Source organism: Miniopterus natalensis, chromosome 12 (assembly GCF_054644295.1).
Source record: "Miniopterus natalensis isolate mMinNat1 chromosome 12, mMinNat1.hap1, whole genome shotgun sequence".
In the NCBI taxonomy this organism is placed as follows: Eukaryota; Metazoa; Chordata; class Mammalia; order Chiroptera; family Miniopteridae; genus Miniopterus; species Miniopterus natalensis.
Genome location: NC_142092.1, coordinates 34,635,737 through 34,660,034, shown reverse-complemented (window position 1 = coordinate 34,660,034; position 24,298 = coordinate 34,635,737). Strand labels below are relative to the sequence as shown.

At 37.1% G+C, this 24,298-nt stretch overlaps 1 protein-coding gene across 1 annotated transcript in view; it reads left to right on the top strand.

Moving 5' to 3' along the window:
* The window catches only part of PTAR1 (protein prenyltransferase alpha subunit repeat containing 1), a 40,823-nt gene that overhangs the window by 2,631 nt on the left and 13,894 nt on the right, over positions 1 to 24,298 (top strand). The window contains exons 2-5 of the mRNA XM_087822697.1: positions 6,110 to 6,279; positions 15,019 to 15,085; positions 20,377 to 20,481; positions 22,229 to 22,442. Coding sequence (XP_087678823.1) covers positions 6,110 to 6,279; positions 15,019 to 15,085; positions 20,377 to 20,481; positions 22,229 to 22,442 — 556 coding nt within the window. The remainder of the gene's footprint in view (positions 1 to 6,109; positions 6,280 to 15,018; positions 15,086 to 20,376; positions 20,482 to 22,228; positions 22,443 to 24,298) is intronic.

Below are 24,298 nucleotides of genomic sequence, written 5' to 3'. Positions count from 1 at the left end.
GGAAGACAGTTGTTAACAATGGGATTAGGGTCATGTCAAAGATCTCCAGCAAGTTATTTTTTATTACTCTTTTAAATATTTATTGAACTCTTACTGTTTATGAGGTGTTACAGGTACCATGTTCACAGCATAGAATAGGAGGAAGTATAAAGTACAATCATACGCAAGGTACTCACAGAGGTATCTGTGATGATGGAAGTGTTCTGTATCTGTTCTGTCCAATATGGTGGCTACAAGCTACATGTAGCTATTGAGTGCTTGAAATGTGACTAATGCAAATGAGGAACTGAATTTTAAATTTTATTTTATCTAAATTGATTTATACATAATGGCCACATATGCCTAGTGACTACTGTATTGCACAGTGCAGGTCTAGATGGTAAGACCTACCTGCAGAAACACTAAATTAACCCTGCAAAGTGGTTTATGATAAAGGCTGGACCAGCAGTATGGTGAGCAAGTGTTACATGAGTCTTAGAAGTAGAAGGGAGGCTGGGTATGTCTTGGCCAACGCTCTTAGGGTAGGCGGGTTTTGAGCTGAACTTTGAAAGCTAGGTAGGCTCTTGGCTCAGAGAGGGAGCCAGAGACCTCCACAGGGAATGGTAAATTAACCCCAAATAGCAAATGGGATTGAAAAGATACAGTAGGGCCAGATTATTTAAGTCCTTGACTGTCTGGTTTAATTTCTTTCATTCCATGCATGCATTCGGCAAAAGAGCACTTCTATTTACAATGCTAATCCTGGGTCTACAGGACTAAGAGCAGAGTGTAGATTGATGAACACACCACACAGGGTCTCCTGCCCCAGTGGAACTTGAAACAAATCAAAAAGAGCCCCAAAGGATAAGAAGCATGGTTTGAAAGAATAACAGAAAGGCCTAATTTAGACTAAAAGGTCAAAATAGTTCTTTCTGGGAAAAAAAAAATAATTAAATTGAGCCCTGAGGGATGGATAAGAGTTGGCTCAGGGAAAATTCACACTTCCTAGGTAGTGGATGTGGCCCAATGAATGGAGTAGTAATGAAGGCAGTTTTAGATTGTCTGCAAGTTGAACTGAAGAATCAGAAACCATAGAGTCTCTTTTATTCTTACATTTGATTTTTATCTATTTATTTAAATAATTGTATAGTTGTAAAAGTTTGGGTTTGGAGTCTGACAGTCCTGGGTTTAAAGCTTGACTTGTCATTTACTAGCTGGGTAGACTTAGACAAGATTCTTTCCTCATTTTTAAAAAGGGGTTACAGTTCCTATTTATGAGACTGTTGTGCAGAATAAATGAAATAGTGTATGTGATACCTAGCAAAATATTGCATACAATAAACACTCAATAAACAGTTGTAATTTGTGGAGATATTTTCTACATAAGGTCAGTAATATAATTTCAGTGATACACAAAGTCAGTTCCTTTAGAAGATTTGCTATCTTTCCTTTTTGGCCATTCTGGAAAAAATTCCAGTTTGAAGGGAAACAAAATTAAAGTAACTATTAGATTTAAACAATTTATCCTGAATCCTTGGGCTGCTTTCTGTTTAATCGCTCCACATTGCAGGTTTTAGTATTTTGGGACCATCCTTCCCTCCCAAAGGGAAGCTGGTCAATATTTTGTGAATCATAAGTGGGCCTACTTTCGTTGATTGATGATGTTTCTGAAAAGTACAGACAAGAGAAACTGTCTAAACGTGAAGAACAAAGTCACTATCAGTGTTACGTGAACCTTGAACTTCACCTGGAGGGCCGTGGTCCCCACTGTGAAGCGAAGAGCTCAGGTGTCCGGTACTATGCAGCATGTGCTCTTTTTGAGTACATGTGTTGGGACAGCCCCTGTTGCTATTCCTTTGGAGCAGCCTCTGAACGTAACTTAAAAAGTGAGCATTGTGGTATCTCTTTAGGAAGGTTAGAACCTGGTTATTGTCCTAAGTCTTTATGATTTTAAAAATCCTACTGCCTTGGTAATGCAGTTATTTACTTGAGTGTCCTTGTTAAATACCAAGAATCTCGATTTCCAGAAACCTATAAATACAAAAGAATAAACTTCGATGGTGGTGACAAACTCAAAAGTCTCTAAGACTTTGATAAGGAGGTAACTGGAGATGTGTTTGATATCATAGCACATTCACTGCAGTCATTACATACAGATAAGTTATTAGTAGGGAAATAAGTAATGTGATTTAATTTTTTTAAAAAGGATTATAGAGGAGTATGTCCAATATAATCCCACTTTTGTAAAATATTTAGAAAAAAGGGACAAATACCCAAATATAAGAGTGGTAAAGGGATGACAGATGACTTTTAGTGTTGTTTTTTTCCCCCTGAGTTTTCCAACTTTTCTTGAGTATGAGATTAGAATTTAAATACCAGAAATCTACCCAGCCAGGCGTGGTTCAGCAGCTGAGCATCGACCTAGGATCCAGGTGATCAGGGTTTGATTCCTGGTCAGGGCACATGCCCGAGTTGCGGCTCGATCCCCAGTCGAGGGCGTGCAGGAGGCATCCGATCAAGGACTCTCTCATCATTGATGTTTCTGTCTCTCTCCCTCTCCCTTCCTCTCTCTGAAATCAATAAAGATATATTTAAAAATAAATAAATACCAAAAACCTAGAAGGAATTAATCTAAATCCTGCTTGCTTTCATTGATGTCTTTATCTTCACTCTAGCTTCAAGGGTTTGGAGCTAAGTATTAGGAAGTCCCAATTTTTAATTTAGCCTCTGGCAAAATGACCTTGGGTAGTCCTATTGACCTTGTGGGACCTAAATTTTCTCATCTGATAAAGTGAGAGGCTGGAGGAATGAGGTCCCTTCCAATTTTAAAGTGATTCTGCAGTCCTAAATTGTCTGAAAAAAAGTAGACTATGACCTAAGGGACGAGACATAGAAGTCTGAAGTCAAGCACACTGTTATTTGGAAGCTTACTGACCTACCTATCTGTCTAAAGCACTTGCTGTATTTTTAGGAAGCAGCAAAGCACTGTATCATATTAGGGTCAAATAGCTTGATAAAAGCGTAACATTCTTTGCCTCATCTTCTCAGTATCTGTTAAGCAAGGACCTTTTCTGTTTGACCTCAGGCTCTTAACTGAATTAATGATAATATACTTCATCTTTGCCTGGCACTTTATAGCTTACCACATTTTTTTTACAATGTATTATTTGCTTTTCATAACAGGCAGGGAAGGCATTATTATTCCTGTATTTCGGATGAGGATACTGATGGCAAGTGACTTTCCAGTTCAAATTGACTGTCAGTGTAGAACTGAGACTAGGTGGAACCCTGGACCTTGGAAGATCAAGTGCTTTTGTCTCTGCATCTTACTGCCTCTCTTTTAATTTTTAAAAAATTTCCTAGTGCTTTACATTTCCTGATATGACTGTTTTCATTCTTACATGTGAAGAGCCGCCGGGTTTCTCAGTCTTAAAATTTGAAAGTTGGGTGAGACCTAGCAGCCCGTTGCCTTTATGTAGAGATACAATGCAGTTCCACATTTTAGAAATGAGGGAAATGAGGCCTGTAGTGGCCAAGCAACATGCTCTGTATATCACATTGACAGAACAGGACTCGGACCCGCTGCATTAGAAGGAAATCAGAGGTAATTTTTTTTTTTTTTGCAGAATCAAGAAGTGGTATTCTTTGAAAGTTATTTATTTGAATATTATCACCAAAGTGCAAGGATAATCAGCCTTTCAGTAGCAGTTATTGAGCACCTACTGTATCCAAGGCTTTCTTGTTTTTTTAATTATTGCTTGGGAGCACAGCCAACTAAAGCAGTGTGGAGTTTTTATGGGTGTGCAGATGGCTCTGTTCTGTCCTTTAGGTACATTTAATTGGGCATTTTATTTTGGGTATAAACAGTGAGCAAGGCAGGTTTTTACATTGTGAATTTAAGTTATAAAAATCCCCCCCCCCCCCCAAAAAAAAACCCTCACACCACCAGACTATACCCAGAAGCTAGGATTCTTTTATTCTTGTTACTCCAACATTCATCTTGTTGACTTTTGCAGTTCTTTGCAGTGTTGTAAGTGGTTGTTAGACCTTTAAAAACAAACTTTCTTGAAATAATTGAACTCAGGTTTTTTTGTTTTGGTTTTTTACTGTAATTCTATTTATTTTCTTAAATGTTCTACTTTATATGGTAAAACTGGAACACCAGAAAATACCAGAGATTCCAACATGTATTAGTCAGGTGTAGATCTAGATGTGGCTAGTTGTCCTATCACCAAATACAAATGCAAAAAACATTTTGAAATATGTACTGGACATTGACTGCAAATGCTCTCTCAGCATTGGTTCATTCTTCTTACAAAACTTTGCTTGTATTACTAGAATGGCAAAGTGGTAACATTTTATTATAGATACTCCGCAGCAAAACTGTCAGCTCTGTGAAGTCTGAGACCACCTTGTTTTATTCATTATTGCATTTTCAGAGTCTAGCACAGTACCCGGTACGTTAGAGTAGTACTCATAAAATGTTTAGGTAGTACTGACATGGTATATGTTTGATAGTATCGAACACCTCTGAATCAACTGAGCCAGTTTTCAGGACAAAATTTAACCTGCGAGTTAAATTAGCTTGAAAGAATGGCTAGAAACTTGCACACAGAGGGAGAGAGTGTGCGTGGGCTTGTGTGTGTATATATCCCTGTGTCACTAACAAAGTAATCAGTAGAAAGCAGGTTGCCTTTGAGCTATCCCGTTTGGAGTGTCCATGAGGGATTTTGAGTTCCACAGCCTCCCACCAGTTTGTGTTGGTGGCCTAACCAAAAAAAGAGGGCTTTTTTTATAACCTTTAATTGGACATGTTTCCTCCTCTTTGCATCTATCAAACTACTGTCTTCTTGGCAGGAGAATCCCAGGGACGTAATAGATGTCAGACACTAGCTCTGAAAACTAGTTCTTTATTTTGTTTTTAAAAAATATTTAAAAAAATCTATTTAGACACCCTAAAAATATTAATTATTTATATCAGCTGCTTTTATTAAAAGGTTTCTTATTAGCTATTCATTAATTAAGGGAAAGGAATACTATTTGAGAATGAATGTTTCACGTAAGCAACAATTTAACTTCTTTATATTTGAAAAGCGTGTGTGCAGGCTTTGCAAAAACATTGTTTGCTGGTTCATTTACTGTGTAAATGAACTACCTTACATATTGTTTATTAAATCTCAGACTGTAACTTAGATCTTCAGCTTGAGTTGAAGTGGATTGAGGAATATAGATGCCTTAGATGAAAATGATCAAATTCTGAAATGCATTTTGTGTTTTAACATTTACTAATGTGATTTTTTTAAAAGTTTAAAGGATTATAAAGAAGAAGAAAAATGGCCCACAATCTCAATGACAAGATAATTTTTATTGATAATTTGTTTCCAGTCCACATACATTTATTAGCAGGCAAGCATAAATCCATTTTTTGACATTTAAAAAAAATAGAATTAATACATATAAGTGATTAGAAAATTTAAACTGTACAAAAACAAAATCCTGTATCACCCTCAAAGTTTCTTGGTATCCTTCCAAGAAATTTTTTAATGCATCTATATATCTTTAAAAAAATTATACAAAAGACTTTTTGGTGTATACCATTTTTATCATTTTGCTTTTTTGTTTGTTTCACAGATCTTGACACCCTTTTCATACCAACATATGCAGATCTACCTCATTTGTTTATACCTCTTACTACATGGATAAGCCATATATATTTTACCAGTCTTATATTGATACACATTTAGATTATTTCTAATTTTGTGGCAGTGTTGCAGTAAACATCCTATTTGTATATTTGGCAGAGAATAATTTCTGAGCAGTGGAAGTGCTAGGTCAAAGAGTATGTGTATTTAAAATTTTGAAAGACATTTCAGATTTCTGTCCAAAGATTAGACTGATTTTTATTCCTGTCAACAGGGAGCACAGCATACTAATTTTCCTGTACTGTTGTCAGTATTAAAAAACTGATGTTTTTAAAATTTTTTTCTACCAATCCAGTAGGTGAGCTAAATAATTTTTAAGAAAGGGAAATTTGTGGATTTTTAAAAAATACTCTGTAGGATTGAAAAATTTTGAAAAGGTAGTACAATATTCTTATCTTTAATTGTTTTTTTATGTTTTACATATTAAGAGATGAAATTGGCCTGATCCCATGTCCTGAAGCTAGGTATAACCGGAGCCCCATAGTCCTGGTTGAAAACAAACTTGGTGTGGAGAGCTGGTGTGTCAAGTTCCTTTTACCGTATGTTCACAACAAGCTCATTTTGTACAGAACAAGAAAGCAATGGCTGAACAAAGATGGTAAGTCTGAACTCTGCCTTTCTCCTTTGCTTTTTTGGAAGCAGCATGGAATATAGTAGAAAGAACCCTCTCCAGGTGTTGGCATTCCTGTGTTGTAGTTCTGGCTCTTTCATTCATTGCCTGGGTGGGTGCTTAACCTGTCAAGTGAGGAATTTGGATTCATCAGTAATTTTCAAATTTTGCATCCATAGTAATTCTATGGAAGGTGCCTCAAGCAGGGTGCCAGGGCACCTACTGCAACCTGAGCAGTAAATCAGAGCAATTCTGATTTTGTCTTTTTTATATATAGGGGTCATTTGTTAAATTTTATTTGAAGAAGACATCCTATGACTAAACAAAGTGTTTGAAAATTACTGAAGGGGACTGCAGTTGCTAAAAGCTCAGATTCTGTGGTTCCCAATCCTTTAGTACTGTATAAACAACAGAACTCATTTTTGTAGCAGTCCAGATGAGGTAACGGAGGCATGGTGATGGTCGTCGTACTGTGAACCAGCTCAGTGATTTATGAAGGTGCTGTGAAACCCAGCTGAGCTCAAGCCCTCTATGTCCTGTTTCTGTGCAGATATGAGCAAAAGAAAACCACCGCGGCATTCACTTCTTTGTTCCTCTTTGCTGCATCAGACATCCCTATTCATTCTACCTGGTCTCTTTTCTTGGTTTCCCTGCTATAGGTGATATTAAGCCTCCATGTGCACAAATTCTGTTTACTTTTAGTAAAAGTAAGACCTGGGGCCTCACTTTTTTGGAGAGTACTCATCCAAAACCATGCTCTCAACTGTTTTTATAAAGTTCCTGTCCCTTGCCACATATAGCAGTACCTTTAAAAGTGTTCAGTATGCCTGGTGGCTAATTTGGAATAAGAACTTTGTTTCCTAGAGAATTTTAATTATCAGTTTGGTAGCCATTTCCAAGGGCCTACTCATAGCAGAAGCTGTTCTAAGTACTGTAGGGAATAAAAAGATGAATAATACATGTTCTCTTTACTCAAGAAGCTTAAAAGTGAGTGAAAACAATCTTTGTGGAGCGTTACCAAAGGTATGACATAGCAATTTCCTTATAGTCCTTTCAGCATTGTCCTTAACATACTGTAATAATAAATTAATAGCACTTTTCCCTGTGTAGACCAGTAAAAAAGGAGTCTGATTTGAAGATTTAATGTGTGAAATAGTTTCTATTTTGTGTCTTTCACTCATGTAGTCCTCTGATACATATAATCCTAATTAAAAGGCTATGCCTAAGTTCATGGCATAGCTTATGTTTGTTGTAGCATCAATTTAAAGGTATAAGTTTAGGCATCAACTTAAAGGTAGAGATATTTGTCTATTGTTAGACTCTCTTTCCCTCTCCATCCATCACTATACATTAAGGCACAAAGTAACACCCTATGAATCCATTAAGTTATTTTTTGCCAAACAGAGCTGTATGTGTGTTCTGGCGCACAGAAATGTATAATTGAGTTAATACCTAACTAACTTGGGGGAGGAGGGCAGAGCAGAATAATGTTCTTGTAGAAAAGAAACTGTAAATTTTAAAATGTCAAAGGCAATTTTTGTTTCAGATCATTGTTTTTTGTCTATTCATGTGTGCTAGCCCAGCCCTCATTCTTTAGCCTTCCAAGTCCTCTCCATTTCTCTGTTTCTTATATTTATGGACACTGCACTGTTGGCTTTGCTAAATCTCCTCATCGTGTAGTTTTAGTCTCGATAGGCCCAGGAGGACCTGGGCAAAAGATGCGCTCACAAGGTTAGCTAGCATCTAAATTCTGAATTCTGATGCATATGTACAGGAGTAGCTTGATTTTATCCTAACTGACATCCTCATGGAAGCAGTTCTCGGTTTCACTCTTTTGGTGGATGGGAACAGCATAGTTTAGTGTCGTGGTACATACAACTCAGGTTGTTTATCTCGTATTATCAGTAAAAATGTGGAAGTGAATTTCTGACTTGACAGAAAAAAATAACCTGAAAATCCCAACTAACAGAGTATTTATTCTATCAAACTTGTGAGCCACAGCAATTAGAACAGAGGTAAATCTTGGTAAGAAAAAAAGTCAAAATGTTTGGAAAAAACAGTTAATTCATGAAAATGCTATACCTTTAAAACTGTTTTTGTAGAAAATATACAAGTAAGAGCTAAGTGAAGGAACCTGACAATTTCAGAACAATTTCAGAAACGTCAGTGTCTGTGTGATTGATCACGCCAAAACCCTAGGTAGGCATCCCCTAAGAATGTATTCTGTAACTGAAGGTGACCTTTATTCTTGGGATAGATTTTTTTTTTCTTTTTAATCAAACTGAATTCATGCTCTCATTAATATGCTGAATTCCTTAGATGTTTGGAAAACCTCTGTGTTAGTCAGGGTTCTCCAGAGAAACAACCAGCAGAAAATTATATATATATAAAAGGAGATTTATTATGACAAATTGGTTTGTATGATTATGGAGGCTAAGAAGTCCCATGATCTGCTTTCTGCAGTGTAGGGACCCAGGAAAGCTGATGATGTAACTTAGTTTGAGTCTGAAGGCCTGAGAACCAGGAAGCCAGTGGTTTCAATCTCAGTCCAGAGGCCAGTGAAGATGAGATGTCCCAACTCGAGCAGACAGACAGGAAACAAAAAAATGGGGTGAATTCCTCCTCCTCCCTTCTCATGTCCTTTTGAGGCCCTTGGCAGATTGGGTCATGCTTACCCAAATTGGGGAGGGCGATCTAGTGAGTCTACCAATGCTAAGCTCATCTGGAAACACCCTCACAGACACATTCAGAAATAACGTTTAATAACATTTCATTTGGGTACTCATAGCCAATCAAGTTTAACCATGGTTTAGCTAAAATTAACCATCACAACATCTCTTTAATAGCTTCGAGACTGATAACTTTTTTAAAAGTCTCATGGTTATAGCCATGTTTGGTTTGGGAAAGGAATGATACTGTAATTCTGGTTTTTGAGAAGTCTATGACAACAAAAAGCAAGAGAGAAGTCCACAGCATTGGCTTCCTGACGGAGCAGAGCTGTCCCACGCTTTGTCTCTAAGTGGACCATTCCACCATCGTCTTTTGCTCCTCCCTCTTTCTCACAGTCTCTGCTCCATAATCGTGCTATTTCCTTAGAAGTCATCTTCAGCTCTCCAACTCTTATTTCTTGTCTGGACAAATGTCATTACCTCATAGATGGTCTACCCCGTTTTCAGTCTCCTGTGATCCGTGTCCATCATGCCACTAGCCAGTTGTCTCAGACAGTACTCATCTCACTTCATGATGCCCACGTTGCCCGTAGAGTTGGCGTGTATTCAAGGGCCTTCACAGTCTGCTCCAGCCTACATTACCAACCTTTTCTTCTACAAATTCAGCACTTGAGTTGTAGGCATTTGATAGACATTTCAGCCGCGGCATACACTCTTCCATTCTCGGACTTTGCTGTGTATGTACTATGCCTTACTTCCATGCCTTTGCTGAGGTCAGGTTCTTGTCTTGTGCTGTCACTGTTGTGGTTGCGAACACAAATACACCCACACACCCATAAAGCCTCTTTGACTGCTCCAGGAAACAGTAATTCTCTGCACACCTATGAGATGCCTTTATTCAGACTGCTTGCATAGTAACACTTACCATACTTTATTGTAGTTGATTATTTAAATAACATTTTCCCCAGCTTGATTGAAAAGGGATGATGGCTTGCCTTTCTTTACCTAGCACCTTATGTGTTCAACAGACATTTATCAAAAAAGCTTAAGAGTCTGGCTGTCAATTTGGTGACTCTGTTCTGTAATAAATGACCTTTTGGTATTCACCACATAGCTTTACCTCAGGCCTCTCATGGTAACCTAAATGTATTTTGGAGGAAGAGATTAACCAGTTCAAGTTGTCTTTGGATTTATTTCTAAATGCATGAAAACATCTCTGTTAGAGACAGTTGTCAAACCTAGTGACCATTGCCACATAACTGCTGACCTTGGGCTAGTTCTAGAATGCAGTGCAGCAAAGATACCATATTGATTTTTCTCCGACTTCTCTCCAGCATCCTTGTGTCCTCTCCTTGTTACAGCTGGATTTAGCTACTTTCTTGTATATAATATACCCTGATTCATTTTCTCCTAGTGATGAGATGATGAATTAGTTATATATTGGAGTGTGTGTAACAAAGGAACAATTATTTGCTGGTATATGTTCTTTTGTTTGGAGAAAGATCTGTTTATTATCAAGAGATGGTAAGGATTTAAGTAGCTTACATCTTTCGGGTAAAACTGCAAAGGAGAGAATCTTATATAGTTGATGAAATGTAGAGTGTGAAATAATTACAGACAACTAAAGGTACATGTTTATCTTTAGATCTTTGGTTCAGGTCTCACTGGAAGAGAGCAGAGTAATTGTAGACAGTGTGCTGGGATGAAAAAGCATCTGCTTTTCAAGGAAATAGATTTAGATTCAGTTCATCAATACACTAAAGTCACTTTACTTAACCTCTTTCTGTTTTCACAGTAATAGGTCTCGGGGTTGTTGTGAGGATCACGTGAATTGGTGTGTGTAAAGCACCCAGCACAGTGCCTGGCATGTAGTAGGCTCTCAAAGAACACCAGCTTCCTTCCTCTCATTTAGCCAGAGCCAGTGGGGAAGAAGAGCAGAAAAATACATATAATTCAGGAATGATTCTTTAAATAATATACAATATTTCTAACCTACTCAACTTTTTCTTCATTGGCCCTTTCCCACTTCTGATATTCCACTTTGCCCGCACCTCTTGGATCAGACAGGAATGCTTCCGGAAGGAAGTCCTGTCTGAACTTGAGTCCTGCGTCAGGAAGAGCTAGCAGATTATCAGAGAGGAAGGGAGAAGGGCCTGCGACTGAATGTGTTACACTAATGGTTGATAAGCTTTAAAACCTGAGATTCTTACAAGTTGAGAAGTATCCCCTCTGCTCAGCAGTCACTGCTCAGAGAGCTCAGGAGAGTCTTTTCCTCCCTTTGCTGGCAACCAGTCCCAGTACCGTTTGTGGAACTGGGCTAGGAAATACAGCTTTGTAACAAATCATCACTGGGTGCTTACTGTCAGGTACTATCCCAACACTTCATGGGTCTGAATCATTTAATATCCCCATGAGGTACTACTAGCATTCGCTCTAGTTTTACCTAGGAGGAGGACACTGGGCACAGAGAGATAAAGTGATATGGCCAGGAACTTCCCAGTACGTAGTAGAGCTGGGCTCAGCCCAGCAGCTGCTGCTGCCCTGCTCGGGGGGACCCTGTAGTGAAGGAGATGTTACTTTGATTAGCCTTCCTCTCTGCACGCACCCACAGAACGAGAAGTGGGGACTTAGGTATTTTCTGGCCTCTGTCTTGCACTGCTGTACAGAAGTATCTCCCTCATAGAGGATGAGCTTGTCTTCATTTCTGGTGGGGTAGGAGAGTCAGAGTAGAAGTTCAACCAATAGCAACAACCATTGGTCACACACTTTCCTTTTTAAATACAGAAAGGAAGTGTCCAAGAAACGAAATACCAGTTTACCTGGATAATATAATGGACTAAAAAATTATAGACTTCAGAAGAAATACTAGAGGCCTAATGCACAAACCTTTTTGTATAGCTACTTAACAAGTGTTTTATTTTGTTTTTATTATGTTGTTTCTTTTATAAGTTTAGAAATTTAGACAGTTTCACTGTCGGAACAACTGCCTCATTGTTACTTCTTTTATATATTAATGTTGAAAATTTTCATTTTTTGATAAGGAGCAATGGTATTTAGCTGAACAAACATTTATTGAGTACTCACTGTCAAACAGCTGTGACGATATGGAATGAATCTCATTGCCCACAACACTGAGATTGATGTTATCACCATTTCACAGACAAGGACACTGAAGTCCGGAGATGTTGTGTAGAGATAGTAAGTGAAGAAACTGGGATTTGAACCCAGGCAGAGGCCATATTTTTCTCATCTATGTTGAGTGAATGAGTAATTTGAAGATGTATTAGAGAGGACCTGCCTCCAAAAACTTTAGTCTCATAAGAGAATATTTATCAAGATCAGTAACAAAGTAAGATACATACAGAACATCAAAATGAACGATTGCTTTCAGCTGGGTAGGTCAGGAGAGTCTTTAGGAAGAAACATGCTTTAAAAAATATTTTTGCAGAGCCCAGCCGGGCGTGGCTCAGCAGTTGAGCGTCGACCTGGGATCCAGGCGATCGGGGTTCGATTCCCGGTCAGGGCACATGCCCGGGTTGCGGGCTAGGCAGCCGATCAATGACTCTCTCATCATTGATGTTTCTATCTCTCTCTCTCCCTCTCCTTTCCTCTCTGAGATCAATAAAGATATATTTAAAAAAAAATTTTTTTTTTGCAGAGATAGGAGGACATTTCTGGCAGAGAGAATAGCAAGCAGGTAAACCTGAGAAGAGAAAGGAGGCAGCTAGGTTTAGGGATTGGTGGGGCTTGGTCCAGGTGGAGTGCAGCAGTAGAGGGCAGGTAGTCGAAGAACAGGCTGACAAGGACACTGGGGCCAGGCTCTAGTTTCCTGGTGCATTCCTCCAGTACCCTGTGCGCTAGTTGTGCTCGGGTACCCATAATCTTGAGAGAATACTGTGTGTGAAGTTCCACGGCTCCTTACAAACTTTGCTCAGACTTTTTTCCATGGTCTGCAATGGCATTTACTGCCTTACTCATTTGTAGCCTTCCCTGGGTACTCCAGTAAGAATTAATTGCAGCTGCTTTGTTAACTCCAAAATGTAGCATATATTTCTACTTCACAGTTATTTCATTTTGCCTTAAATAATTGTTTACATTTCTCTGCAGCTAAAGGGTAATTGTCTGGAGGGCAAGACCAGGTCTTTTATCATTATACCCATTCTCTCCGGCCTAGTTTAATCTTTGTGCATAGTCAATACTTAGAATATTTGTGGAATTAAGTGAATAATGGTGTAGAAATTTGTATTTATTTTCCCTGGTAAATATTAAATTAGTGTCAAAAACTAAAAGTAAAAGAAGGAAGAGGTTAAGTTATTCTTTATAAATATATTGTGTTTATACATGTAATGCTTGTAATGAAGATAAATGGGTAGAAAATAAATGTGTGCCCATCCTATTTTTGTTACTCCTGTATCAAATGTTGTACTCATTAGTAATGAAATCATAGGCTCACAATAAATGTTAATCTCTTTTATTAAGGTGGTTGAGAATGGAATGATTGTTTTTTGCTAGAATATTTTAAAATGACTGTAGGGTGCATTTATGTGTGTTTGTGTTTAGATTTTAAAAAGTTTCTTTTACTTAAACACTGAGAATGTCCTGGTCATTTATTATAGGCAGACATTTCAATTGCAGTATAATTGAGTTATTACAACCAGTCAGATGCTGACCGTGCCACACATTAATTGCGTGACTATAGGCAAGTTGCTTAAACTCTCTAAATGTTACTTCTCCTACCTATAAAGTGAAACATGAATATCTTGGACCATGATTGTGAGAAGTCAATGAAATAATGTAAAGTACTTATGGCTGGTATACACTCATGCTAAATAATTATAATAATTTTATTAATTTTCTTACTTAGCATTTGAGCTTTGTATACATTTCATTAATTTAGTACTGTGCCCTAGCTTGATCATCTTAACCCTAAAATTCTCTTTTCAGTTTTAGTAAAATGAACAAAATATGTCTCTAACTATTACTGATTTTGTTCTATTAAGTGTAGGCTTATGGATCTTATTTGAATATATAGGAATTATGTCAAGACCATGATAGTTGAGAACCTAGTGAAGGTGAATAGGCTGTTCATAAGGTGAAAATAGGAAATAGTAAACAATATGAAAAAAAAGTTTATATCAGTGATTGTAAATTAAAACATAATCAAAGCATAATGTTTTATTTGCCATATTCATTTTTTAAATATAATTATATAGGTCAGCATTATAGGGATGTAATTACAGTCATGTTATATAAATAGGTACAGTGCACTTAGAGGACATTTGGAAATGTTTAGTTGGAGCCTTACTGATACTTATATTGTTTGACATAGCAGTTCTACTCTTAGATGTATGTCCACAGAAAATAAGCAGACAAAAAGTGTGATTTAAAGTATTTTTAGCAATATTTTCTGTAACAGTAAAAACAGGAAACACCTTTGAAGAATAAGGTAAATGATGGCATATTAACTGTGGGATTGTTTCGCAGCTGGTAAAATGAGTACTGTAGTAATACAGGAGAATACATATGTAATAGTGTTGAATGAAAAATGTGTAACAAACTGTATATTTATCCTTGCTATAGCTATGTAAAAATGTGTGTAAGGAAGAGTAATCTTCACAGGGCAATGGAAATGAATTGTGTAAAATAAGTTGCATTATAAATTTGAAAATTTGCAATCCTTGAAATATTTGTGGAATTAAATGAATAGTGGTATAGAAATGGTGTTTCTTTTCCTTAGTAAATATTTAATTAGTGCAGAAAACTACTAAAAGAACGAAGAGGTTGATTTGATTATTCTTTGTAGGCATATTGTACTATAAAGTTATTTCAGTGTCCATTTTTAAGAGTTACACTTATCATAAGTAGAAAATCTTGAGTATAATCTCTTTATCCCTGACAGCTTAGAACAAGGTCTGTCTGTCGTTAAAGTTACTCTGACATGAGATATATGTGTTAGTATAATGTGAGCTGTATATTATATAAGATAAAGATCTTAAAGAGAAGCCAAGCTTGAAAGGGTAGCACTATTTGTTTTTAATATGACTTCTCTTTATTTTAGAATTGATAGATGTCACACGCACCCTGCTGCTTCTAAACCCAGACTTTACCACTGCATGGAACGTGAGGTACGTCATTCTCATCAATGTTATAATGAAATTGCCCAAATTTATGAAGACATAGCAAGCCCCATGAATTGTTAGCTTTTTGAAAAATGAACTATAAACCATATGCCCATGGCATCTTATACCTATTTCTTCCACTCATTCTTTACAATAGCTCCATGGCATACACTTTGCCCTTTTCTGCCTGTTTATGTCTGTTCTCTGTAAACTTCTTTCCTGAAATATAAATTGCCATGCTGAATTATAGTATACTGTTTGATACATGCTTTTATTTTCCTTTTAAGAGGGATAGGGACAGTCAGCATGGTTGGCTAGTAAGGCCCTGGTTAGTATGTTTGAGAAGCACTACAGTGTGTAGGGTGAGCATTCAAGGCCACAAACTTGTAATCTCAGCTTAGTCACTAACATTGTGACCTCTGTGGGCAAATCACTTGCAGACTCTGGCACTCAGTGTTTTGAAAAGAGATCAGATTTTATTGATGTCTTTAATTCTGATCATTGTACCTTTAAACACAAAATACTTTATAGAACTATTAAAATTCAGACCAGATTCATTTCTTTCATTGACGTTTTTTCAGTTAAACACTATGTCTGGTTTCTAAAAACTGGTGTTTCCTTAGACTAACACAAATTCTCTTAGAGAAAAGCAGGACACAAATTATAGATAAATAAAAGTGAAGTCTCATTGAACATTGTAATCATTGAACATTGTAAATATATTTTAATTTTCCTATAGAAAAAAGCCATGATTATAATTCTTTATCTTTAAAGGTGACTTAAGTACTACTTTATTTAATTTTCTGAGTTAGTATTTTTTAATATGTACTGACTTTTGTATTTTGTATTTTCTTTTATGGGAAGCACCTCAGTGGTAGGGAATAGACATTTATGAGTGGCTGCTATATTCGAAGGTCTATACTACAACTTTATACTTTATTTTATTTAATCTACACAATTCTTGACAGTGTTTTTTCATTTGTCAAATATTATTAATTACTGTGTGCTAGGATCTAGGCACTGGGGATACAGCCAAGAATGAGACGAACAAAAAGCCCTGTCCCTGTGGAATTTTTATTCCTGTAGAGGAAGAAAAGCAATAAGGGCGCTCACAAATAAACTATGTAGTAGACCACATGTTGGCAAATCCTGTAGGAAGAAGCTGGGAAAAGAAGATAGGGGAGGCCAGAAAGTATAGAGAAGGTGGCATTGCAGTGTTAAATAGGGACATTTGAGCAAAGACTGGCATGAAATCAGGGATCAATCTCTGTGGATTCTGGGATAGGAGCATTCCAGGTGGACAGAATAGCAAGTGAAAAAGTCTCTAGTCATGCCTAAAGTGTCTCTGGGTGTCCTAGGACAGCAGGAGGCCAGTGGAGCTGGAGTATCATAAATGAGGGAGAGATTAATAAGAATTGAGGCCAGAAAATAATGGGCCAGATTTCAGAGTGTTGTAGATTTTCATAAGCTGCTATAGGAACTTTGACTTCTACTCTGGAATGAGACAAATTCATTGAAGGTTTTCAAGCTGAAGAGGGACAATATCTTACTTAGGAAGTGGATGCAGTAATTTAGGTGAGAGATGCTGGTGACTTGAAGAGCTTGGCGGTAAAAGTGTTGAGAAGTCGTAAGATTCTCACTGAATTTTATAAACTATAAGCTTTCACTGTATTTAATAATCTGGTTTTAAAGACACATGATGAATTGAATGTGAGAGAACCAAGAGGGTGATGCTTGACTCTGGTTTTTGGCCTGAGCATCTGAAAGGAGAACACTAGGAGAGGAGCAGATTTAGGTGGGGGTGCTGGTTGGAAGTCAGGGGTTCATTTTGGGACCTTAGGTTTGGGTGTCTGGTTAGTTACATATGAATCTGATGTTCAGGTGAGAGTTCTAGGCCAGATGTAAATTTGGGAATCCCTAGAATATAGGTGGTATTTAAAGCCGTGAGATTGTTTGAGATACCCAAAGAAGTGGATATAGAGAAGAGAATCAGTCCAAAGACTGAGCACTGCAACACTACAGTTTACTAGAGTTCCAAGTGCAGTATGGCAGCCACTAGCCACATGTGGCTATTGAGCCCTTGAAATGTGACAAGTTCTCAGTGGAGATGTGCTGTAAGTGTAAAGTACAGCAGATTCTGAAGACTTAGTACCCCCAAAAATATAATATCATATTATTAATTTTTAAATTGATTACATGTTGAAATTATATTTTGGATGTATTGAGTTAAATAAAATATATTACTTTATGCTTGTTTTTAATGTAGCTGTTAGAAAATTTTAAATTATATCTATAGCTCACGTTTGTGACTCACATATTTTTATTGGACAGCGTTGTTCTAGAGTTTACAAGATGAGGATGAATCAGCACAGGAGACTTTTAGGAAGGTACTATAAACTTAACTGAGAGCTTTCATAATGGTAGGGACCACATCTTGTCTTTTTTTCCTCCCCAGCATCTAACACTCTAGTGCCTGGCACAAAATACTCAGTTTGCAGTCAGGGTGCTGAAAATAATTAAATGCAGTGAAAAAGAAATGAGAGTAATGGAGAAGTGGGAGTACCATTTTTATTCATGTTCTCATATTCCTCCTCATTAGAGAGGAATTGAAAATCCTTAAACAAACAGAAATATTCTTTCTAGCATAATGTATACACACAATTCATTGTGTATTCTAAAGGACAGTTCAGTGAAAGAAAAAGAACCTAGTTTAAAGATACATGGATCTTAGTCCTGTTTCATCAGTTAACTAGCACTAGATGACTTTGGGCAAAACCATTAACTTCTCAAGAGGTTTAGTTTCCATATCTGAATAAAAGATTTGAATTAGAGTGATTATTTTTATGATTCTTTTGAAACTGACTCATTATTATCATTAATAATAATAATAATGATAATAATACCTTATGTGGTTTGGTCTTATAAAGGGAAATTGTTCTATAAATCTAATTTCAATGATGTTAATAGCGGTTAAACTTGAACTTATTCTAGTAAGATTATTGGGAAAGTTTTTTGCTAGATGAGTAGAAAGGAAATCTTGATTTTTTTCAAAACGTGTATATGTGTTCCAGTATATTTTAATTTGTATTAATAACATTGACATGTGAAGACATAGAATCATGAATACATGGTGAGGAGAAACAACTAGCTTTGGGAGTAAACTGATCTTGCCCTTTGAGGCCTTTTGCAAATCAAAGACTCAACATTTTATGTTTGTGTATTCCTTCTGCAGTAACTCTGGGAAGCATTGGATGTTTTTGACTGCATTTTGTAAACTGCTAAAAGGTGTAACACGTTGGTAGTTCAATTTATACGTGTTGTAGTCTTAGGAAAAAATATGGGCAAGAAAAAGTTTTTGAGCCGATCTCCTGAGGTTAGAGTGAGTGATGCATGTAGTTTAAAAATCCAGCTGGTTATAGAAAAAAGTGACAGATGCTACTTTTTCTTCCTTTTTTTCCTTTGAATTTGCTTTGAAAATCGGTGAATTACTTGATGAAAGAGGTTGACTTTGTAATAGTGTCCTATTTTTCCAATAGCCTATGAACTTAGAGTAAGCAGAACGTCTTTGAGCAACAAGAATAGCTGATAACAAGCTCCAGTGATTCAGGCCCTAGTTTAAGAAATATTGCTCTTCAAAGTACTTAAAATTACATAGAGCAATATTTTGCCTCCTTTTATACTATAGGTATCCTGACTTATTGTATGAACAAAACATTACATTTCAGAAGAAAAAGGATCTAGGACTGCAAAAGTAATTAATTGGCTGTTACATTAAATATTCTTTTAATGACACGGGTTTCCTGTACATCGAAAGAGAAACAGTCAATAAAGTCATCTATAAAGCAGCCATAAACCTTCTTGGTATCCCTTCAAATTATTTTAGAGAGTGAAATTACTGACCTAAAAATAATGTAAAATGCAAACATTTAGTATTTTCATTAAAAAGGAAGTTATTTTTGTTATCAAATAAAAATGTAGAAAGAGTACGTTGCTGTTGGAAAGAAGATGTATTGTATTTAGGAACTAAATCCAACTAAGTAGGTGAGGTATACAAGCTGGGCTCTGGTTTTGTTGGGATTAAACTTTCCTAAAATAAATGAATAATTACCCTACCACAGGAAGGGCATTTCAAGATTAATAAATATTAGCAAATGACCTAATTTCATTATAAAATAATAATACATTGAAAATTAACATCAGAACGTATTACCAAAAAATTATGCGAGAAATTATCTAAACCCAAATTGTATTTACCTGAGAAGTGGGTGGAATGCTTTTGCATGACATTCATTATACTGCATTAAAGCTTGGAACACTATTAAAACAACAAAAATTTCACATAGCTCTTATTTCTGTTTATATTTCAAAAGTTGTCTAGTGTATTTAGAGCCATGCAGGCATTTCACCTGGAAACTTATCCTTAGTGATAGTACAAAGTAAAGAAGTCATAAGCATAAAGCTCTTTGTTCAGGATTATCTTGGATTAGCAAATACTTGGAAGCAACCTGAATGTCTAAACATAGGGAAGAATCATTAATTAATGGCATAGCTACTGAATGAAAACTATTTGACCACTTAATATGTTCATATAGTGCCCTGGCTGGTGGCTCAGTTGGTCGGAGCGTTGTCCCATACACCGAAAAGGTTGCAGGTTCAGTCCCCAGTTGGGGTACGTGTTGGAGGCAACCATTGGATGTTTCTCATATTGATGTTTCTCTCTCTCTCCCCTTTCTCTTTCTCTAAAATCAACAAAAACATATCCTCGGGTGAGGATTAAATAAATAAAAGAGGTAGATATAAGAGCAGAATGTAAAATTATATGTTAAAAAGTAGATGCATATGAGGAAAGGTAGAAGGGAAAGTTCAAAACTAAAAATAGTAATTTTGTTAGAGTAGTGATTGAATTATTTTTTTCCTTACATGTCAGTCATGCTGTGTTTGCTGTGTGTGTATTTTTTTGGTAATGAACTAGGCCATATCAAGTCCTACTTAGGAAGCTAGAGCAGTTCTTGCCTTCTTTTGGAGCTGCCCTACAGATACTGATGTTAGGCCTTGTAGGATTTTGAAAACCCCTTTGCCCTCTTCCAAGTGGTAACTAAAGGTTCACCATTGATATAAAGCTTTTATTTGTTATTTTAAGATTATGAGAATACATTCTTGATTAGTGTGTGTAACATTTATGAGTTTTGCTTTCTTTTTTTTAATTCTGGGAAATTCACTTCTCAATGAGGTTGTTTTAATACCCATGCAATACGTTTGGCTAGAAAGATAAAGTAATGGTTCTTTATATTTTACAGAAAAGAGCTGATCCTCTCCGGCACTTTAAATCCAATTAAGGATTTACATCTGGGAAAACTGGCCTTAACTAAGTTTCCAAAGAGTCCAGAAACATGGATTCACAGGTATGGTTAATTTAGGATTCAGAATGGCTAGAGAAAAACAGAATGTGAAACCAGGCTACATATTGGTTCAGAGGATGAATTTTAAAGTCAAGCTACGTTTAACTCTCAATGCCATCACTTGCTGCCTATGTGGCCTTTAGAAGTTATTTAACCTCTGCAAGCCTCAGTTTTCTCATTTGTAAAATGAGAATGATAATTACACCTATCTCAGAGTTAATAGCTGAGTTTATATGAGATAATGCATGTAAACACTACCACAGTGCCTGGCAATATTAAATAATAAATTTCAGCCATTGTTATTAACATTCTGACAGAGTCATGGAAATTGCATTTAGATATTCAAATATAATGAGCAACTTGGGTTTTATAATTAATTCACTTGTATTCTTGGTAAAAGTGGCGGTGGTGATGGTTGTTATTAAAAATAACTAAATAAGGAAACTAAGTGCTACTGAAATGAATGGTGTGTGGGCAACCTAAAGTTGCTAAGACCATAAATGCAAAGAATATTTTTAGGTTAAAGGCCTGAGGCAGATAGCCAAAGTGCACATAAGAACTCTTCTCAAAATCCTTGCTGTCTGGAAGCATCTTGAACTCCATAACCACTGTAATGACTGAAATGACAGATGGGAGCTTGCTGGTTGGGGTCAGTGGGGAAATTCTTTGAAAAAGTCTGTCCTCAGTTTATTAAGCCATTTACAACTTTGCTTAAATCTTGAGCATTTTTAGGATCTTAAAGTCTTGCCTTTGGCTAGCATTGCAAATCAGCTACCTCAAACCATCTAATCAGTTATTTTTTCTTTCTTAGTGGAAATTGTGAAAGCGGACTTCAGAGATGCATATGATTGTGTAGAGGTCTGGAACAGTGGTGGCAGGGGAAGGGAATTATTAAATATGCATCTATCAGTCTGTTGGCTTGTCTAATATTTTATAAAGCAAGCTTTTGTTGTTAAGTAGAAAAACTTCTATTATTTGAAAGTGACAAAATGAGTTCAATTTCTTTTATGTTGGAAAGTTTTAGTCTGAAAGAATGCTTTCTTATGAGAAAATATTTGTTAAAACTAAAGACTTTTAGTGGTTAGAGATACTTTATTGAATTTCATTTAAATGTATGCTAATGAAAATCTTAAATAGACAAGGGGAAATCTATGGATAAAGACATTTAAAAACTTTGATGGTCTCACTAATTACATTGTATTTGTTCCCTTCCAGATTCTATATTATATTATGGAAATTTTGCTTCATGAAAGCTGTTATAATGCAGCTTCTTGTTTGCAAACAAATACACATAGGGTGAGGCATTCGTATGTTTAAAGACATGAACCATGATTCCTCTTCTAGCATTTACCAGCCATTAATTACATCCTCTGTCTCACCAACCACCACTACCAATACACACCCACCCACACACCCACACACACCTACACACACACACACCAGTTGCCTTTACAGTGGAGTTTGTTGTCATTTTGGAACTGATGGCATTCTGTTTCTGACAAATTTTAACATTTTAGAAAGATTTTTCTTTCCTCTTTGTCTTTCCTCTCCCCCTCCTTCCATGCTGCTGTAGTTAAGTATGCCTTTAAAAACAAGAACAACCCCCCCACCAAAAAACAACATTGAGCTTATAAACAGGTATTATTTTGCATTATCTGTGGATGGAAATTAAATTAAGAAGAAAACTGATTGTTTTTCTCTCTGGTTTATGTTCTTTCCACATTCTCTTTCCCACATGCTATCTTAACAGACGATGGGTGCTACAACAGCTAATTCAGGAAACCTCCTTGCCTTCCTTTGTGAGCAAAGGAAACTTGGGAACAGTTCCTACAGAAAGGACACAGCGACTAATACGAGAAGAGATGGAAGTCTGTGGTGAAGCGGCAGGGAGATACCCAAGCAACTATAATGCCTGGTCCCATCGCATCTGGGTTTTACAGCACCTGGCCAGGCTAGATGTCAAGGTAGGGCTGCTAGTCCATCTCCCTGGCACACTCCATGTCTGCCCTTTCAATCTTCTGGTAGTAGTTCCTCCTCAGAGGAGCTTTAAAGGAGGAAAGTAGAGGAACTAATAGCAGCGCAGCAGCCTAGAGAGGACCACTACAGCTGATAACCTCCAGGGAATCCCTAGCAATTAAAAAAAAACTTTGTGTTCCCCACCCGCATATTTTGGCTCTCTGAAGGCTAGTGCATTGGTAGAACAAAGGCAGGTTTAAGCAGTAAGGAAGACTGAGAATAACTCATTTTGCCCTGAACCAGGAATGGATTATGAAGCATTGCAGAATTGAAATTGTTCTTTCTTGGTAGTCTTTCTTATGTGACTTACTGAATCAGCTGGCTGCCTTTTCACAGTCTCTCTTAGGGAGGCAACAAGATTACACTCAGGTGTTCCCCAACTTGGCTGAGTCTATAAAAATCCTGAGGATTCCCAAGTCCCACCCCAGGCCTACTAAATTGAAATGAGAGCAGGATTTAGAGATCAGTATTTTTCATAAGCTCAGGAGGTTGGATTCAGAGCCAGGTTGGAAACTGTCACAGCCTAATCCTTTCAGTTACCAGAGAATTGTTATGATTTAGACTTAGCCACAGTTGCCATTACTTACTGTACATCAGAAAGAACCAGGTATCCTGGTTGGGCCTTGTGCTCCTTAGATACTATAGCTTTTCTATTTTCTTCTTCCCTTTTTATGATATTGGTACCATCAGCATCGAGGGTACTTTTCTAAAAGCTTGAGACAATTTGAAGAATGGAGATGCTGTCAGATTAATGGAGAAACTATTCTCTGATTTTTGCTCACCACTCCCTTCTTTACACATCTTCTTTTGTGGGTTCCCTCTCCTCTCTCTGTTTCCTAGATAGCGATTCCTCCATGAGAAATAGGAGAGTTTTTACTTCTGGGAGATTTTAAGCCAACAATTCTAGAGGAGTAGCCCTTCCCCTCTAGTTTATGTGCCTTTATGTTTCAGGAGGGAAGGACGCCTGATAGAGTGGAAAGAGCTAAGACAGAGTTACATTGACCTGGCTTCAGATACAGGCCTTATTAGCTATATGTGGAAAGTAAGGCCTAATGTTTTCCCTATGAAATGGGGGCTCTACTTTCTGCCTCAGGATTATTATGAGAATTACTTAAGTTAATGTGTGTAAAGTACTGGGCACCTAATAGTAAAAGCTCACTAAATTTTAGCTTCTTTCTCTGTTACCCATAGATAGAAAGTTTAGGTGAAACCAGCTAACAGTTTGCTAGGTCAACTCACTGCAATTTGTTCATGAAACCTGTCATTCTCAGACACTGTCCTGTACACGGTGAGTGTGGCATAAAGACAAAGAACTTGCTGGCCTCAACAAATTGAAAACCTAGTTGAGGAAGCAGATCCCAGTAGTTACAAAGCAGTGTTACATTTGCAGGAACCAGAGGAAGCTCAAGGTATAGTGGGAGCACAGAAATTACTCCTCCAGGTGGGCTCACTGGAAGCAGCTGTCACGGGGAGGAATGCTACATTGTTGGGAGTCTGGAAGAATGATTCCAGGTTATCTGGTGGGTTGGGAAACTGTTGAGTGCTTAGAGCTGGTCCTCTTAGCTCCACAGCTTGGTAGTGTGTGGGGGTTGAGGAGAGTTAAAGAGGAAGGCCAAGTCCAGGTGAGCTGAGGTGTGGAAGCTTTCCTGCCTTGATATGAACCTTTTACGGTGGCATTCCCACAGAATCAGGAACATGGCGCCAAAGTGAAATTTTTGGTTACTTGAGACCTCCTTATGTTGAAGATGGGAACTCATTAGTGGTGTGTTGACTCAGCTGCCTGAATCCACTTCTAGACTCCCAA